Source organism: Egretta garzetta, unplaced genomic scaffold (genome assembly GCF_000687185.1).
Source record: "Egretta garzetta isolate BGI_Z169 unplaced genomic scaffold, ASM68718v1 scaffold272, whole genome shotgun sequence".
Taxonomy (NCBI): domain Eukaryota; kingdom Metazoa; phylum Chordata; class Aves; order Pelecaniformes; family Ardeidae; genus Egretta; species Egretta garzetta.
In genome coordinates, this window is record NW_009258966.1 from 2,258,585 (window position 1) to 2,271,618 (window position 13,034).

The 13,034-nt window shown below is 38.3% G+C and overlaps 1 protein-coding gene across 1 annotated transcript in view; it reads right to left on the bottom strand.

The window, feature by feature from the left end:
* The window catches only part of COMMD10 (COMM domain containing 10), an 87,602-nt gene that overhangs the window by 56,322 nt on the left and 18,246 nt on the right, over window positions 1–13,034 (bottom strand). The window contains exon 4 of the mRNA XM_035890223.1: window positions 8,588–8,698. Within this exon, the coding sequence (XP_035746116.1) occupies window positions 8,588–8,698 (111 nt within the window). The remainder of the gene's footprint in view (window positions 1–8,587; window positions 8,699–13,034) is intronic.

The window sequence follows — 13,034 nt, forward strand, 5'->3', positions numbered from 1 at the left end:
CCTCTGCACCCGCTCCAACAGTTCCATGTCCTTCTTGTGCTGAGGACTCCAGAGCTGGATGCAGTACTCCAGGTGAGGTCTCACCAGAGCAGAGGAGAGGGGCAGAATCACCTCCCTCGCCCTGCTGGCCATGCTTCTGCTGATGCAGCCCAGGGTACAGTTGGCCTTCTGGGCTGCCAGCACACGTTGCCAGCTCATGTCCAGCTTCTCATCCATCAGTACCTCCAAGTCCCTCTTGGCTGGGCTGCTCTCGATCCTTTCTTCCCCCAGCCTGTACTGATACCGGGGGTTACCCCAACCCAGGTGCAGGACCTTGCACTTGGCCTTGTTCAACCTCATGAGGTTCACACAGGCCCACCTCTCCTGCCGGTCCAGGTCTCTCTGGATGACATCCCTTCCCTCCAGCAAATCAACTGCACCACTCAGCTTGGTGTCATCTGCAAACTTGCTGAGGGCGCACTCAATCTCACTGTCTAGGTCATTGATGAAAACATTAAACAGCACCAGTCCCAGTACAGAGCCCTGAGGGACACCACTCGTCACCGGTCTCCATCCGGACATCGAGCCATTGACCATTACCCTCTGGACGCGACCATCCAGCCAGTTCCTCATCCACTGAACAGTCCACCCATCAAATCCATAGCTCTCCAATTTAGAGAGAAGGATGTTGTGGGGGACCGTGTCAAAAGCTTTGCAGAAGTCCAGATAGATGACGTCCATTGGTTTTCCTTTCTCCACTGTTGCTGTCACACCATCATAGAAAGCCACTAGGTTCATCAGGCAGGATTTCCCCTTGGTGAAGCCATGCTGGCTATCTTGAATAGCTTAGATACCCCAAGCAAAGTCATAAGCTCATCTCTTTTTGGGGTGTCTCCAAAAAATGCATTTCTATGGTGCAGCTACAAAAGTTACAAGCATTTACAGGCAAATTCACAACTTCCATTAAAACATTCTGTATACACTTAGCTCTTACTTTTAATTCCCTCTTTTTTATATTTTGCTTCTCTCTGACTAAAGATCTTCTCATATGCAGAGAGTGCCTCCACCAAAGGACACACTAGTAGAAGACAAGGCATTAAGAAGAGTGCACCTTTCCCATTCTCACCCAAGAAATGAACAGCAAAGCACAGACTGCTCCCATGCTACTGTTACAGTGATGAGGAACAAGGCAACCACTTCTGAAATGTCATATATGAACATAAACGAAACACAGACAGTAATCATGACTGTAGAAGACAATCCTATCTCTGCCAACAAGCTGTGAAGATATCCCTTACATGGGAACCAGCTACAGGAAAATAAAACACTGTTGGCTCTTAAAGATAGGAAGTATTTTGAAGCATAAGTCTACTGAGAAAACGGATGGAGATTCCTTTTTTAAAATTCCACATCTCTCATAACTTTTCTTGTTCAGAACCCATCAAAGGAAAAACAAAGGATTAATAAATAACAAAACTTTCCAACAGCAAGTGTCTCCAAGCGCCAACTGCTGAGCAGTAACAAATTCACCATTTTACAGATGGAAGAGCTGAAAAGCTGAAGATGGTAAACTGAGAGGCATTTCCAGTGGCACTCAGAAAACGTAGGCACATGTTTATAGGTAGTTCTCCACAGTTTCCCCAACACCAAGGTTTTCATATATGAAAAGTTAATCTCCTGCTTTTATAAAGAACATATTCCACATCTTCTCTGCTTGCTAATTGTTAAACAATGCAAGAGCCAACCACTCCTATCTGATTGAAATGCCATAAAATGCTATTCACTTGATATATTTAAAGGCCTTATGACCCTCTGAATATTATACCTTTCAACATTCAGAAGAAATTTTTGTTTTTATGTATCTATACATAGGAAAATTATCTATTTTAAAACATCCATGTTAGAAAGCTGCTGAGTTGTGAGATTACACATTGTCTTCCTCTACCCTCGCCTCCAGTTCTCAAAGGCAGCAGCGAACTTCCCTGTAATGAAGGACACATGCAGAAGAGCTATGTTGTTAAGACTGAGCCTTGCTGTTAGAGAAAGTTTGACTTATGTTCACCTCTCCTTAATCTCACCCATTTCTTACATTACCTAATCTTTCTGTCTTAGAGTCAGGAAGAAACACATGGGAGAGGTGCCCATTTTTAACACATTTGTGAAGGGACAGAGCTTATTGCCTAAGTAAAAAGCAGGGGGATTGGTACTGCCAGGAAGTACTGCAAAAGCACAGAAGTACTGAAAAAATACGGTTATTTTCCATTGCTACACACAAATTAAGATGGCAGTTTATTTGCTAAAACACTGCATAGTTTCTGAGAATAGCAGGCAAGAAAGTATATAGATGCCTCAGAATTTGCAATGAATCCCATGAATGTTTTTTCTTCATCTGAAAAGACTTAAGAACCAAGCCTACAAAACCAGTTTGAGGCAAACAGGAGACAAATTTTTTAAGAAAAAAGGCGGCATGCACAACTGCATTAAATAAGAAAAACTCACCAGATCTTTGTGGTTTTCACATGCCCTCAAGGGCTTAAAGTTTAACTCTGCCTGGCAATGAAATGGGTCACCAAGTTTAAACTTAAAAGTTAAGTGTTTCAGCTACTTTTCTGCTGCTTATTTGGACTGCCAATCGTAAAGTTACATGTTACGGACAACTCAGTTTACTCCTGTACAAAAGAAGAGTTTCAGTACTAACTGTAGGCTGAGGTTGCCCAAGCCTGCAACCAACTGTACATGGTCAACTGAGACCATTTTCTTCTTTAATTCCATGATGTAAAGACACATGGACAAAGTCATTAAGAGTGTTCTAGTGAGAACAGAGCATGTGCAGAAGCTGTAGCCAGTTACAGGGTTTGTAAATTGTATTCATGAATTGTGTATAGCCAGGTGAAACATAAGAATACTGTAAAAAGATCCCTGTAAAGAGATCCTTACTATAAGCTAAGCAATTAAAGCATGTAAGATCACAAATGGAGCCAGATAATTAACTACACCCTGCAGTACAATTGCCAGAGGTGAGTGAATACTCCTGGAGTCACACCATCTGGTAAATGGTTTCTAAGTAAAATGTCAAACTACTCACAACTTACAGGACATGGGTTACCCTGCTGTCCATTTCTGTGCTGGTAAGAAAACAAAAGTGCTCTCAGTATCTTGAAAACTCTGGACTGCAGCTTCATTTTTTCCTCTAATTAAATGGATTTAATCAGACATAATAGATACAATAGATCAAAAACAGTCTAATGCAAGAATTGCTGTGCATTGCAAGCCCGGAATTTCTGGCTTTCACGGTTAAGCAATGAAATTTCTGACAGCTTTCTGTAGCAATGTGACAGCCTGGAAGCAAGTTATAAATTTCAGGCTCATTTTTCTGAGCTGTTCCACACACTCAAGATTATACAGTCATTCTTACTACAGCTCCTACAAATATGAGGACTTTTCTCAATATTCTGAAACCTCTTCTTAGGGAAGTTTCTGCTTTTTTATCAACAGCAGTATTTATTAGATTTTAGTTCGCAGAACAAAATTGGTTTCATGATGTACCTTGCCAAAAGCAGCAACCTTGCTTGAATAGAGAAGTTCAGAAAGACTTTGAACCAGGACTGTGCTATCTGAGGCTATCCAGGCCTTCAATTACCTCCTCTAAATAGGAATGAAAAAACCTTTTCTCTCAATCCAATGCTTAAACATTTTTGTATTTATCCAAGGCCTGTCCTACTTAGTTTTTGCAATTGCTAGAGACTTATAAATCTGCTTGTTGAGAAGACTAAACTCAACATGCAAGCTTGTTTGTGTTCTGAGAAGGCCAAGGGTGTCCTCATCAGAACAGAAGGTCGTTGAGAGGTAGCTGATGAATGCAAAAAGCAATTTACAATGGTTTAGTCTTTGCAACTCACCACAGTCCACAACAGCATCATGTCTTTTAATTGTTCTCTTTTTTTGAGGCCTTACGGATACAAATTACTCACCTATTTTGGAAAAAAAAAAAAAAAAAAAAAAAAAAAAGGCACATAAATGCATCACCCCAAAGCTGAGGGCTGAGAAGGCAAATGAAGGGGGTACATCACGGTATAGATGCTCAGCTCTACCACCTCCTACCTCTCTGGAGTGGGAACATATCACTAGCATCCACCAACTCCCACTGTTATGCCTCTCCAGAAATATAACTTCTTTTCAGAGGTAAACAAAAGGCTAAACTGAGGGGGAAGGGGAAGCACCACCATATTTCCTTTAATATCCATCCAAGCGCAGGTCCTACCTGCATGCCATACAGGCTGCACAGAATCTGCAACCTGAACTGAGTGATTGACCTAGCTCCACTAGAAGAAAAGCTTTATTTCTCATCTACTCTGCTTTGTTATTAAAGATGGGGAAAGTATTCACAATGGCAAACTTAGAAAGCAGAATGGCATACTAATTTAAGTAAACAGAGAAAAGCGTCTAAGATCTAGATTTTTTCACAGTCCAGAAATGTATAGAAAGTCTGTAAAAACTAGGAGCGGAAAAAAAAAGAAAAACATGTCCTCTTATCTTAACAAGTAAAAAATAGTAATTTAAGATTTCCAGACTTCCATTTACTCTGTAGAATGATGAGTATGTGTTACAATCTCAGTTTCAAATGCAGTAGTGCCCCATTTTGATTTTGAACAGTTTCAGAAAAAAATAGTTTAAAATATTTCCATTGCTATATTCCCCTTTTAAAGCATCTAGAAGTTAGGGGGAATGTATTAAAAGGAAATACTATTAAATTAGTATAGTAACATTTTAATATTACCTCTCTTTTGTCAAAAGTATTACATTAGCAGGTTTAACAAACCATCATGTTTATCAGTTATTTTTTGTCTCCTATTGGCAGACAAAATCCTGTAACAAAATTCTTCAAATACATGTACAAAGAAGTATGGAATTGTCACAAGGAATCTATACATAGCATTCACACTGAAAAAAACAAGCTCCCCCAAGAAGTCCTTAATGCTTAAGAATAAAATCATAGAAGAGATAAAGAGAAGGAAAGCCACGAAAAGAGCAAAGCCTTCCATAGAACAAATTGTAATTAGATAACTGAATCTAATGAAATCTGTGGAATGGATTTACAGAAAAAATGGGTAACTATCAAGAGACAACACTGGGCAAGAAAATACTAATGATTTTCAAGCATAAATGTTAACTACAGACCATGGGTAAAAATACACAATAATAAATACCTTGTATAGTAATGTGCCTTACTATATCATCCTAGTGAAAAGGCATAGCAGAAATTCTTTAAGAACACACTCTTCTCGCATTCCTCTGCGGAGATGTTTGGCACCAATGATGTAACATTACTGAAGCCCTCAGACCTTTTCTACAGCCTTTACTACAATTTTTTTTTTTTTAATGGCTCCTACGGTTATAGAAAATCATCACAGTTGTTGAGAAAGGTCTGGACTAGACGGCCTAAGGAATTGCTGCTATTAGCAGCAGGAAAGAATGTGCAAGTGTGTGCCTATGTGGATAATTATTAAATCAGTTAATGAAGGAAACATATATTAAATAAACACAGCACTTTTGGGGATCAGTCTTTGTTTGCAAATCAAAATCATAATTAGCAGCACAGATTATCAGGATTGTTAATTTGTGCTCCCTCTACTGGTTAATTCACCCTACAGCCATAAAAATAATAAGTATGTAAAAAATCCCCAGATTGTTGTGTTGCAATTCAACAGCCCAAAAAATCTGAAACCAAATTTTATTAAAGAAAACCCTTACACACAGCCGATATCTTACACATCAGTTCTAAATGTCACCTTAGCTCATTAAAATGTCAGAATGGAAGCAAAAGGATCTTTCAGTTCAAAAAGATGCTTCCTATCATACCAGCTTGTTTTGCGTGCCTAGTTCATCGAAATTCCACTTCCCTCAGATTCAGAAATGCAATTAAACATTTCAAATTCTGAATCATTGTAAGAAGCCACCGTTAATTGGATTTTTAATTGAAAACTCCTTTTTTTTCTCCTCCTCATACAAAACACCATCAGCAACCGAGCTGCAAAGCAGCCTAGATCACAGGACAACTTGGGCTGGAAGGCAGGGTTTGGAAGCCCATCTGATCCACCCGCCTGCTCACAGCAGGGCTAACTCTACACTTCAGTCAGGAGGCTCAGAGGTTTATCCCGTTGACTTCTGAGTATCTTCAAGGCTAGCTACTCTGCAACCTCTCCAGGTAACTCATTCCTGTACCTAATCACCCGCATGGTGTCAAACTTTTCATGGCGTATGTAAAATATTTGTTAGATTGAAATCAAGCATAATTCAAAGTCTAAGCAAACAGCAAATTTGTAACAAAACCCAGGAGAAAACAGTTTACCAAAAATCATGTGACCGGATCACAATTGCTACTAGACACAAGCAGCACATTTCCTGGGCAGAGAAAATGTCACTAGCAGTTTGAATGACCTGAAAGAACCAAAGATCACCTGACTTTTGAATTTTGATGGTATAATACCTATGGGACTCTGCATTTCACCTGAAGCTGACAAAATATACTCTATAAATATTTATATAGCGGATCCTTTAACTTTTTTTATTTCATGAAGCACAAACAACATGCATGTATCCACAGGTTTTCTGATTACCTCTTCTGGAGAGATAACTTAAATACTAATTTTAAATGTCAGCTTCTGCCAAAGAACTGCTTAAATGTTCTTTAAGTAGAGTGAGTTGTAGTAAACATTAACGTATTAGTACAATTACTTTTCATTAGCAAAAGTAGAAATAACTGCCAATTTCATCCACATTGCTCAGTTATGGGGTTTCTTACTAATAGGCTTCAGTTTTGCAGATGAGCAAGACAAACTTCTATTGTTATATACAGACTAGAAATGTGAACACTTAACACTTCCCACAACGACTGAATTCAGCATTGATTCCAAGTATTATCTCAAAAACGCATTCAGAGCCAGTGTGACAAAGAGCACTACTGCCCCCTAATGAGCCAGCCCACAAAAGCTCCTCTCTTAACAGCGTTTTGTCTTTCCTGAAAAAAATCAAGTTATTATATTCATTAATTGAGAGAGAGAGATATGAAAAGGTTTCATGAGAAATGAAGAAATCAAGACAATCATTAAGGACATATATGCTAAATTCATGCCAAATTCCTGCACAAAAGGCATGCACATAAGTTTAGGGAGGAAAAAAAGAACAAATCTAGTATCTAGGATTTTCAGGCAACACTTAGTGCACAAATCGATCATGAAGATGCAAAATACAGCACAAAAATTATGTTCCAACACTTCTGCCAATAGAGAAGTAGATATTAGCCAATCTTAAACCTATTCTATACTAAGATGTAATAATTCAGAAAAAAAACCTGTAGTTACCTTCACACCAACCCAGATTTTTAAACTTTAAGCGTCTGTAGTGTGAGAGCATCAGTATGTTTGTCTTGTTGCACTGTTATATCTAAATGCCAGTTACAAGTCTATTCTAGGCTTGTAATTACTGCAAAATAATTCTGATCTTGGTATCTAATTATACCCACAAAAAGAAACAGAGAGGAAACAATCCAAAAAATCCACTTGCTGAATTCTGCTTGTAAAGGAAACAGATGAACTTTCCCTGTCATGTGAAAATTGCATTTTTTCCTCTCTTTTTTAAAAATTGTTTTGCCACAGAATTGAATCTGTATGCAGCGTTGCCCAGTGCAGCTTGGACATAAAATATTGTCTGGTACCTGTATTTGCATTTCAAAAACGCAGCTTGCAGTGAACTGCTGAAAAAAATACAACTGCTGCGAGTCCTTGTGAGAAGCATAAACATAAGCTGTGTATTCTCTTTTATTCTACCATAAATCACAAATTCCACTCAGTAAAATTACTGTGCTTTAAATGCAATGCTGAAGCAGAACTGAGTTCTGATTTTCCTCCTCAAATCTTTTATACTGACTTCATAAACATTCTGACAGACACCACAGAAGTAAAGGCTCCAATTTCCGTTAGCAAGATAAGGTTAAAAGCAATTCATGTGTTTAATTTAAAACATGCTAGGTAACAAAAGATACAGATTTTATTAATAAAAAAATTATGTCCATTAGTGGGTTTTGGCACCGAAACACCACCAGTCACTAAAATCGCTAAACTTTACCTTAAAACCTCCAAATATTAGCTTCCTGTGGCCTCGCATACTATGTCATCATTCATATAAATACATCATTAGCACAGAAAAGTTGCAAGGGGTGAGTAATATCTTACATAACTACATGCATGATAGAAGGCTGCAAGCTACTAGGCATTAAAAGTGTAAGTACCACCAATCATATGCCATGTGATAAAAATAAATTATCTACAAAGATATTTTAGGGACCTAAAATAACCATATTCTATACTGTTCTATTACATTACAGCCCGAAGAGCTGGTAACACAGCTTTCAGCTGTCAGTCTACCTAATAAGTATGCTATTACATCAGTACTTCACAATTCCCAGTGCTTACTACAATTTTATGAAATATAAAAATGAAAACACTGTCGAGACTAACAATAATGAAGAGTTCCACGTAATGTCTCAGAATTTCAAACGTAAGGCCATCACCACAACTCATTCCAGCTGTGCCAGGCATGTATTTCTTACCTTGGAATCTTCATTGCTCACTCCCAGCTCTAGTACAGCTCGAGGAGACTTCAGCTTTGCTTGCATGGTCTCTGCCATTTGAAGATTAAGCTGCCATCCAATTGTTTCAAGCTATAAAAGACAGATTTAGATTACAATCAGATGGTACAGAAGCACTCAGGTCAACTTTCAATATTGTGAAAGGTCTGTGTCAGCGAACACGATGTCAGGCTCTACAAACGTTAAGCATTTTCATACAATGCACATTCTGCAAATTGTCCTGGACTGCAAGACAGATTTGCTTCTCTCTCTTGCAAAATATATAGGTTCCAACTGCCTGTGACCACCCAAAATAAAAGAACTTCATATGCCTCAGATCTGCTGGAGCCAACCCATAAAATACAACTAAGGATCCAAAACAAGTTAGTTTCCCCATCCTTGTGGAAGTTTATCAGCAAAGTTGCAGATGCAATTTTATTTCATATTTATTTTCCTGTTAGAAAAAAGAAAAAAATTACCAATAAATGGTAAACCAGCTAAAAATGGTAATTTCTTAATCAACAGATCTAGTCATGTGTGTTCTACCATATACAGATGTTAATGACAAAAATAATTCTGTGCTGCTTTTTGTTACTACTGAAAAGCCGAAAACCAGTTAAGCATGTGAGCAACAGAATTTTTAGTAGAAAGCTACACAAAAATACATTTCAAATTGCTTTTTAATCATTAATCTAAAGTGATATGATATTCAAACATTATCAAGTTATAGCTCACGCAGAAATGAAGTACGCAACAACATAACTACAAGTCTTTCATGAAATAACCTCCTTGGCCTTCTTGAATAAAGAAAAGTAGAAATATAATGTCATACCTATCTGGCAAGTTAATTTGCATACCAGTTGTTTTTAATCTAGTGTCTCCACTCTGCTAGTAAATATTGTGGCTGACTTGGTAAAAGTGAAAGCAAGCCACATCGCAGTAAATCTCTTACCAGTCCAACAATTCAGCTAAAATCATCAACAGCACAAAGCTGTCCCAGAGGCACTGTACTGTGAACAGAAGAGGGGCCAACACATGCCCTGCCTCCTACACTGACAGTAATCTCTAGATTGAAAGACAGGAGAGAAAGTGAGTGGCAGAAACATCTTCAATGGGCACAGCTCAAAGGCAGAATTTCCAAAAATTATTGCAGCCTTACCATTTACATTTACACATTAATGTGTTACAGTGCATTTCTTTGTATATTGCATCGATATTATACCAATTATGTAACAAACACTGAAAGCCATATGATTAAGCATACAGAAAGGAAAATTACATATCATGACCTATTAACCACCACTGCCAGTCCAAGATGGTTAGGGAGTTTAGCTAAGGCCAAAGTTAACAGAAAGGCACAGACAGTCTCAGACTGACTTTGTGTACAGCAATAGGAACAGTAGGAAGAACTTCAGCAGGTCAGCCTGCAATCTGCCAGCTGCTCTGCAATAAATGCCCCTATTCAGGCTTCATTCTGTGGTAAAAATAAGGAAGTTTACACATTAATCAGATCAATGAAAACATGCACACAACACAAACGGACACAGTCAAAATGCTGTAAATCTGGTCTAGCTCATTTTGTGGTAGGCGTAGCTTTAGTAGCAGTATGCCCACAGCCTATGAATTAAAGATGCTTTAAAAGACAAGTTTTATAAATTCTAAAAGCAGATTAATTTTTACGCATAATTCTCTGTTTTGATTTCCTCTAACCTGGTTACATCTTGGTTGATGAAAATGATAGGGCACTGCCCATTCCACCCAAAAGTGCAGTACAATCCAAAGTGGATTCTGTGGATGTGCTCAAGTCAATCACAGTAATAGACAAGTCTGCTGAGCCCCTGTGCTGGCCAGTATTGGGAATCTTCCAGCAGAATGACACAGGTGGAAAACATTTTTCTCTCCACAAATTTCAATAAAATTAAGTGAAATAATTACCTCTGGTTCTCTCAGGAGCATCAAGATTTTAGCATCTTGCCTTACTCTAGGTTTTAGATCAAGAAGGAAGTTCAGTTCAGATAAAGAACCCTATCAAAATTGACAATGGTCAACAGAGAAGGACCCAAATGCTGACTTACAGGCTAGTCATGGGAGCAGCCCAAAGCAGGCAACAGGGAACAGAACCGCCTATTTTGATAAAACACCTGATCACTAAGGTCAAACACGGAGACTGTGAGCAAGCTCTGGAACGTGATGGCTCTTCATACAGCAGTCACTAAGGTTCAAGCCCCATACTCCTCAGTTTAGAGAGGACTTTCTATCAGTTACTTCAACAGTTTATTATGGTAGTATGGAAACCAAGCCTTAGACATGCCACTAGAGAAAAGAACAATATCCTGACTTTTAAGACTTTTCTAAAGCTGTTAAACAGTGTACTGTATGTAGCACAAAAAAACAAACCATCAAAAGTAAAGAAATTCAAATTTATGTCTTCTATTTCACTTTTAATACACATCTATCCAGGAATATTGTAGAGGGCTCAGAACAAATACAATATATGTGGCAGCACAGTGGCCTGAGTTTATAGCTGAACAGCAGCCATAACTCTTTTTTTATATTGCTTTACCTTAAAATTACTTTGTTTTCCTGTACGATTCATGTGTCTTTTCTGTTTTAAATATAGCTGTATGAGAACAAGTTTTGATTAACAAATAGCATGTTGCCTTAAGGCTTCAAAATGGTCTGACTATTTTCTTGAAAGAAAAATGTAACATGTATTTGGCTATGGTCATGTTTACTCAGAAGACATTCAAGATCATGAAATATCAATTAACCTTTTGAAAGGGGTGACATGTTTCTACATGGCATTTGTGTCAAGGCACAGCATTTGGTAGCCATGAAGTGATACCTATTTTAGGGCCCATTTTGTCACAAATAAAAGGACTACAAAATTATTTTCACTTCTGATACAAAACTTGTTAAAGAAAACAAAACATTGGGAGGGACTATATGGTGCCAGAATCTGCGATGTATTACCTAAAAAGCACCTACTGGGGAGGGGGGAAAGTACTTTTCCATGACCAGCAAGAAAACAAAGCCATGTTTTTAGTTACTGTAGACCTTTAGCTTCTTTTTACGATTTCTTATCAGCAGTTTAGAAATGTGCAAGCTACCTTGTCACTGCAACAATAAACACTGTTGAAAAAGTACTATTTAGCACTGTTAGTTCTCTCTGGTATCTCTGGCACTTATTTAACCTCAGGGTTATGTTTAGAAAACAAAAAACAGGTGCAAGCTGGAAAACAAGGAAGGAAAAAACAGAGATACTAAACAAAACCAATAGTAAGCACATAAGAAAGTGTTTCAGATCTGCTCTACGAACCCAACAGCAAACGATTCAGGGCAACAAAGATATGACAAAGCTTTCAACAACCCCTGTAATCCTCAGTTCCCACATCCATTTTGTTCCGCTCAGGCTTCTGCAAAGGATACCACGACAGCAAGGACTAACAGGCACAGAAGAACCTATGACTTCTCCCTTCCAGTGTTCCCTCAGTACTAGCTGTGGAAAAGACAAGGTGTTATGCCTGCTAAACCAGCTCTGTACCCCCTACAAACGCAGTGTTTCTCAGCGGCCATCCACGCCTGTCCCAGGGCCAGAAGCACACTAGAGAGCTGCCAGTTCCCCTAATATGAGAGGATTTGACCCGTCATCTGCAGATCACTAACACCTTTATGGGTACATAAATACATCATCTCTGGACTGTCTGTGATGAAGTCTATGACATCCACAGTCATTTTCCTCCAGTGTAAAACATGGGAGCTTCCAACTCACGCCCACTGTCCTGTCCACCAACTTCCCATCCTAAAGAGTATAGTGTAGTATTTTACATACCAGGACAAGATCATCAGAAATATAACATAACTATGGTAAAATGTTTGGGTGAAAGTCACCCTCTGCAAAAAGCCTACATGAGCTAAATGCCAAGTCAGCTTTCACAGCTTATCTCATATGAACTTTAAGCACAATCTCCAGACAAATAAAGGATTTTACATACCCAAAATTACTATCCACAGAATCCACCATGTCTCATCACTTACAGCCCATTATGTTTTTACATACAATATTGTCTCTTTCTCATGTTTTCACCACAGTTCCTTACTTTCACTTTTGACTGCCCATAAACATTCCTACAAATTAAACCAAAACTGAGAAGAAATACAAGAAATCAGATAAATATGACAAGTTTCTATGTTAGTTGTCAAAAAACCAAAACAATTCTCAACTACATATTTATCTTATACTTTCTAACTAGAAATCAAATAAATGTACTTTGGTGAAGAAATTCAGGCTAAAAACATCAAGGAGAAATCAGAAGTCTTGGGCAGAAAGAACCAGTCTATCAGGCTCAAAAATAAAGGACTATGACTCTGAGTGTGAAGGCAGACTGGATGTCCAGAACAGGCACATTGTAGGGCTCCAACCTGAAGA